The following is a 7,497-nucleotide window of genomic DNA, read 5'->3' on the forward strand; positions in this document are numbered from 1 at the left end:
TCTGCGACACCCTGACAAAGTTGTTTATAGTCTCCTTTGCAACATGCAGGAGGTGAAGTACAATGCTGGCAAAGCACTCTGAAAGGTCTGTTGGTAAGGTGCTATAAAAACAATAATTACTCTACAGCACTATGTTAGCAATATTTCCCAAGGTGAACAGAGCCAAGCTTTGTCGTCTTTATCACAAGCAGGCCAAAGGGCCTTGGATTTCACAGCCCCATCTGAATGAGGAAGGAAATCAAGTTCAGAGAAAGTGCTTTCTGGTTTTCATTAGGCAGGTCATTAAGGCCAGCCCACATAGCTGCTGACAACAGTATCTGCTAAATGAAGAACAAATTTGATCCAAACAGCCTGTAATACACTGCAGACACAAACACCAAAAGCTGTCAGAATTACACGGTGCCACCCCAGGAAGAAGCAGAAAAGACCAAAGACACTGCCAATGGCCAAGGTCTAGGTCACACAATAAATGGAGGTTGTTACATGACAGTCCCCCAAAGATGTCCAGAAAGGATGGAGGGATGTCACCTGGGGAGGGAGGCTAAAACACTCCCTCCCCGGTCCACAGAAACTCTTGACCAACACGCTTTCCTGACTCCTACTCTATTTACCATTTCAGCTCTCACCAAGGCCAGAGAAAAATTTCCACACCTCTACAGAGACCATGCAATTTCCCATCTTTAACTGTGGTCAACCTCTAGTTCTTCAGATGATAATCACCACTATTTAATAGCCAACTTCTCCACCCAAAAGAAGAAAAATTCTCTTTTTCTCCAACAAGCAATTAGAAGAAATTCTAAAAGACAACACTAGATCAATACAGCATGACAAAAACATCCAACAGAGAGAGCAACAGCTAAGCTGCTTTAGCGGCTATGCCACTGAAGGGCAGGACCCCATTCCCATACCTCTCCTCTCCACACTCCTACTCGCATGTTCCCACCACGTTCCCTGCACAGGCCTGTCTCTGCACTCTGGCCTCAGGGGAAGCCACTTCAAGGACCACCCTGAACAAGGAGAAAAATGTGTACTTTGGGGAGGAAGGCCATACGAGGAAGAAGTGTGGAAAAAACTCCTTTCAGCAACAGCTTTCTGTTACAGTAGTTCTAAAGATCTAACACCTACACAGTCCTTCAGACAGCAACATAAGGCACTCACAGTCTAAACAATGAGCTTTTATTTCTAATTTCAGGCCCCCCTCCCATCCTATCATACAATCCATTCCATTCATTTATCAGTTCCAACACTCAGCTGTCAGAAAGGTTGCTGTGGCCTGTGTTATGCTCCCAGCTTCCAACACCCCAAAGCTCAGGGCCGGAGAGTCCTGGTTACACGAGTGCCTACCTTCAGGGAGCCTGAACATACCTTTCCTTGCAGTTCTGATGCTCTTACACCAATTCTCTATCTGAATAACACACTTATTTTCGTGAGTGCTCAGACTATTTTTCCACCCTCAATATTCTGATTTCTGTTACATCCACAAAGCTTTCCTAAAGGAGGACAGTAGTGGAAGCACAGGAAAAGGCTTAGCTTCCACCCCCAACTTGCCAAATCACAACTGAGTCAAGAGTGCTGCCTGTGCCTCCACATCCTCCAGACACGGTGTGCCAGCTGGAAATGTCACTGCTCTCTTTCATTTTCACCTACTAAAAGACACAGAGACAGGTCACTGAAACAACCATCACTTCAATCATCTAAGCTTCTTGTGATCAATAATCATTACAGAACAGTCAGACGTGATTTAAGGAGCACACTGTAGAAGTCAACCTTCTCTCAGGAACATCTGGGAGGCAGTGACTGTTTCTGCTGGTCCAGCTGCAGACACAACAACAAACAGATGCACAACAGTAGCAACTGCTGCTAGGAAACTCCAGGCAGATACTTCATGTTAATGTAGGACCTCTCCACTCCTGTGACAGAGCGAGCTCTAGAGCAAGGACTTGCAGAATATAACAATGAAGACATCTGTCTTCAACCCTCACCTTCTAGAATGACCTGTTAAAATCAAGGATGTTGCTTGCAAAAATGCACGCAGAGGGGCTTTGTCAAAAGTCTGAAAACCTTTTGTGAAAAGGCAGTATTAATTTCTCAGTACTGTTACTCTCCTAATATCAATCAAAGATTTGAGTGAGTATAAAAATACTGACATGCTTATTTCCTCCAGCAGAGAGAGTGAAGGATGTTACACTTGATAACAGATTTAAAAGGGAAAGAACAAAAAGGAGGTGTTTTGTGTTACAGCACAGAAGCAACTTCCAACAAATAACAGCTCTATAACCCCTAGCAGTGATATATTTTGCGATTAATTTCTGTCTAAGGAGAAATTTCTGTAATTTTCCACTGAAAACTGAAGTGTAAAAAATACTGCCAAAGCATTCCACCACCTCAGCAAATATTAATAACTGCAACAACCCAACAGTTAGGCTTTTATGAGGAAATATCTGATCATACTTCACTGGAAAAACCTGCTGATTTCACAGCTTGTTTAGAGCTGAAATACAGTGAACTCAGTGATATTGTTACACATGGGGGGGGTAAATTTTAGGTTCTCTTTTCAATGAAAATAGAACAGAAAATGTAAAACAAAAATAAAGTTGAGAGCGCTAAGACAAAAGCCTCAAACAAGATGTTTCCAAAAATAACAGCTTGTGCATCTCAAATCTTTTTTTTTTTCAGAAACCTAAATAAGTAAAAATAAATACATAAATTTTTGTTTGTGCACTGAACCTGTTTCAAGGTATCATTTTATTTACATTGTTTCAAGAACATATCTTATTTGTTTGGAACACTGAATGAGGTCTACTTACCTGCCATCAACTTTTATTTTAAATCAATACGTACTGCTATCAAGAGAAACTTGCAATTTATCAGTAATCCTTAGCAATTAAAAGACAGGATTTCTACATAAGCAATGGTCAAATCACATCAACCTCAGAGACCAAAGAGTGAAAGACTCTGAAAATCCATTATAAAACCAAGCAACAGAAGAGCAACCCTGAGGTACAGAAATACCATGTCATAGCATAGATGCAGGAATAATTCAACATTGAATTATTGCTGATTTTTACCCCAAAAAATGTGTTTATATCTAGGAAAAGTACACATCTCTGCAGATGTGTACTCATCAGATTATTTTCTCTTTCTCAACTTGCAAAGTGAAACAGTAGTGTCATGAACTATCGCAGTCATCAAAACAAGATGCTATTTCTGGAGCTTAATAACAATTTGCATGTCAACACTTAATTATTTGATTACTGATCATTACCATAAACATTACCAGCTGCTGGGTTTTACCAAGGCAGTTGAGAGGACAGACTACACAAATAAAAGAACAACAAATTTTTCCCAAATTTAGAAGAGAGATCTCAATGAGTTGGGTTGTATTTTGGTTCTTCAAAAGAAAAAGAAGTTCATAACCAGCAAAAAACACGAAACAGTAAACAAATTGTAAAAAATCAACAAGAAGCAACTTCTTCCGTTCAGCTTGCTTTAAAAGTAAAAGGTACTAATGATATCCATTCTACTTCTACAGCTGCTTCAAAATCTACTGTATATTTAACCTCCTGATTTTTGTGGATGTGAAACATGCAAGAGTGAGCTAATCCCTGATTCTTCTAGTAAACTCAGTGATCAGGGGGAGAATTATTTCTGAAGAGACAGTGAAGTATCTCAAACTCCTCCCTGTCCCAAATATCAAGAAAAAGATGGTATCTGTGATCAGAGTTAAAGATCTCCCTCTCAACGTAGTCCTAACTACAAATTCTATAGAACAGAAGACAGACTAATAATTTGCAATATTTCATAACTAAAAGCTCCTTAAAGGCAAGTTAGTTGAACATCTCCTCTCACCTTTCCAGAAACAGAACTGCCAAAGTACAGTCATTTCTGTAAACTTCTCAGATTATCAGAAGCAAAGACCTACCCAGCTTCCCAAGTGTCCTTCCCACAGCAAAATGCAGGAGCTTCCAAGATTGCAACCACCAAATAATTGTCTTGACTACACTAGCCACATGTGAAAAGTCCCTGTGCATCTCTTTTTTGCCTTCCCAAGCAAGAAGGTCCAAATGCACTGAGATAAAGCCTTGCTGAAGTCTCCCCTCAATCCTGTTCCCCCACTATAGCAGCAGACAGCTTGACCATAACCAAAGGAATCTAAGTAAAGCAGAGAAAGTCAATACACTAAATACATTAACCTATTCTCACCGATATTATCAATACATACGTATTTTAATGAACAGATTAACATCTTTAGGAGTCCATAAACTTCACAAATACTTCATGTTCTTCAAATAAGGACCAGTTTTCCTTCCCCAGTAAGAAGCAGGGAAGCAAAAGAATCCTACCAACTAATTTGCCATTTGTAACTTTTTTCCTGCATAAAGCTTCAGGCACAGTACCCTCAAGGGGGTGTTAGGTTTTTTCATTCGTCTGTTTTCTGCTTTGTTCTTTTTCTAAGCAGACAAATGAAAAGAAAGATTTCCAACCCTGCTCATGACAAAACCTGCTTTTAACTTCATTCAAAAGAGAGTTTATTAAGAAAAGCTCAAACCATAAAAATCAAAAATAGAGTTCTAACTTAGCTAAGTGCTGACTATTGCTAGATGTGTGATACTTAAAGGGGACAACATCAATTACTTAAGCTAAATATAAAATATTTAACCACTTTATCAAATGCTACGTCAGTAAGTGTCTGAAGTACTAGTACATATTACGTATATATCTATATCCTGTATATCTATATTCATCTCCTGGCTTTGCAAGTTACAGTGTCTCTCAACTTCAAGTAAGACAGAAATGTATTCTGTCAGCAAAAAGGTGGCAGCAAGTCAGTTCCACTTCTGAAAAACTGACAGCAAAGTACTTACATGGCAACTACGACATCCTCATGCTTCCATGTTACAAAAGGCTAAATTGACTTCTCACAGAAATAACAGTAGCTACATGAGAAGTCTTGAAAATTTTGCCATTTTACATAGCTTAATGTTAGGTTATTCAGTCCATAAATGGGAAGAGGAAACATGCAATAAGGTTTTTTTTAAAAAAGCTTCATTCCTAAATTTCTCTATCAGCCAAAATAGGGAAAAAGGAAACTCTACAGCATCCTTTGTCCCACATTGACTTGAATAAGATAAAATGCTTATTATACACTTTTGCTAACATACTCTAAAACTCTGGAACAGACAGGGCAGTGGGGGAGAAACTACCAGCCTTCAACATGTCCTCTCCTTACCTCAACTTTTAGTTCTTACTGCAAGGAAAAGAAATAGTTCAAGGACATATATACGATGATGAACACAGCAATTCCACAGGCAACCGCAACGAAAACCATGTAATCATTACTGTACATTACAATACCTCATCACAGTATTCCAACGCTTAAAGGGCACCTACAGAGAGGACAGAGTCTGTCTCTTCACAAAGAGGGAGCCACATGGAGAGGACAATGGGTGGAATCCCCATCACTGGAGATTTTCAGGACATGACTGAACAGAGCACTAGATAATCTCATCTAGGCTCCCCTTCTCACAAAGGTTGGACCAGGTAGTCTTTCAAGGTCCTATCAAACAGGGCTGTTCTACGATTCCAAGAGAGAGGTACACCCCCACAGAGTTTGCTGTACAAGTGGCACCAACCGAGAAGAAACAGTAAAGTAGGATAATGGTGTCCTACATAAGCTTCACTTCCAGTTAAGAGCATTTTCTGAACATCCAAGAGGTTGAACTGAGCAAAAAGGCACTCAATAGTATCATACGCAGTTCAAATAGAGCAAAAGACATCTTAGCAACAACAAACTTTTGCAGGATAGCATGATTCAGTATTACTAAGTTAAAGAAATTTCCCTCCAACTGCTTGTCAAAAAGGGGGAAGCACATGTGCAGCAGGGTCACCCCACACTTGTCAAGTCACTGAAGGGAACTTCTATTGCCTAGAAATGGTTCCACGACTGTGCAAGGGACACACACTCACAATATATTACCTGAAATCCTCTGTCTTCCTACTTTGCCTTGAGAAAAGACATCACTACCATGTCATTCTCAAGCTCTTCAGGCCATTTTCCCATTACTTTTTTTCTGAAAATATCTTTGCCCAGTAAGATTTGGTTGCTGCTTATGCTGGCCTTTCTTCTCTTAAAGGCCCATCATCACAACCTCATACTTTTTCCATACCTTGTCCTCCTCTTACTTTTATTTTCCTACAGTTATCTGCCACTCCTTAAACTTCAAGTCATATCATCTAAAGTGTATCTAATGTGATGTGCATTTACTGTTTTATCATTCACTTTACCTACAAGTTACAAGAATCAGCAGCTTACTGCGCAAGTACCAAACATGGCATATTGGCAAATTTTTAATAAAATGCATCAGGATTAGCACAGGTCTCCAAGCCACAGCAACTCTACCAAAGCTTTTGTGTGTGGGAGCCTCCTAATTCTTGGCTAACACTACAGTAAGATGTAACCAAGTAAGTAACATCCTGGCACCACAAAAACAGGCTGTCCCACTTCTGTTCAAGTTATTACCTACTCCATGACTGGAGTGTTACAATGGAGAGATGTTGACTCTCAAGAAAAGATAGGCCAGGAAGACAGGAAGGAGCAGTTGTCTTTTATGTCTCATTTAAGGAAATGCTGAGAGCTGGGATAGTTTAGCCTAGAGAAAAAAAGGCTGGGGGTGGTGTCACCTTTTCAGTGTATACAAATATCTGAAAAGAGGGTGTAAAGAAGACCAAGCCAGGCTCTTTCCAATGGTGCAAGAGCAAAATCACATAATAAATGAAACACCGAGCAGATCAATACCACTACAAGTGGCAAAACGCATGAACTCAGGTGACTGTCACTCAAAACTCAGCTCCTGGTCCCTTTCTGCCACTCCCGGTACCGCAGCCCTGCTCCCCCCGGGGCAGAGGGTGCTCTCCCCAGGACGACCCCCTTCCAGCTGCCGTGGCGGGCCTGCGGGCGGGAGGCCGCGGCCAGGGGCGCCCTCAGGAGCGCACCGGCACCGCGCAAGACGAGGCCTCCCCAGCACCCGGCCTGGGGGAGGGAGTGGGGCTAAGCGGCCCCCAGGGAAAGGCCAGGCCAGGCCAGGCCAGGCCAGGCCGGGCCGGGCCGGGCCGGGCCAGGGACCCCAGGACCCCACCTGCGCCAGCAGCGCTTCCCGCTGCCGCTGCCGCTCCTCCTTGCGCGCCGCCAGGCTCCGCTCGCTCTCAAACCCGGACGCCATCGCCAGGCCCCACCGGAAGCCGACGGCCGCACAGCAGCCGTACAGCAGCCCCGCCGTATGGCGAGGTCGGCGGACTGTCGTAAACGGCGTCCCTAGCAACGGCGGGCAGAACGGGGACGGCTCCTCCCGCCGGTGCCGTGGGGCCCCCAGCCCCCACCCCGCCGGGTTCCCCAGCGCCCTCCTCCTCGGGCCGGGCCGGGCCCCCCAGCGCCCTCCCCGCCAGGCAGGGGCTCGCCGGGTCCCTCGGCGCCCTCCCCGCCAGGCAGGGGCCCTCCGG

At 43.2% G+C, this 7,497-nt stretch overlaps 1 protein-coding gene across 2 annotated transcripts in view; it reads right to left on the minus strand.

Annotated features, from left to right (window-relative positions):
- Positions 1-7,267, minus strand: part of CWF19L2 (CWF19 like cell cycle control factor 2) — a 78,223-nt gene extending 70,956 nt beyond the window's left edge. For both annotated transcript variants that reach the window (XM_063330296.1, XM_063330306.1), the window contains exon 1: positions 7,137-7,267. In XM_063330296.1, the coding sequence (XP_063186366.1) occupies positions 7,137-7,220 (84 nt within the window). In that variant the 5' untranslated portion in view covers positions 7,221-7,267. The remainder of the gene's footprint in view (positions 1-7,136) is intronic.
- Positions 7,268-7,497: the final 230 nt, after the last annotated feature.

The sequence above is a fragment of the Chroicocephalus ridibundus genome, chromosome 1 (assembly GCF_963924245.1).
Source record: "Chroicocephalus ridibundus chromosome 1, bChrRid1.1, whole genome shotgun sequence".
NCBI lineage: Eukaryota > Metazoa > Chordata > Aves > Charadriiformes > Laridae > Chroicocephalus > Chroicocephalus ridibundus.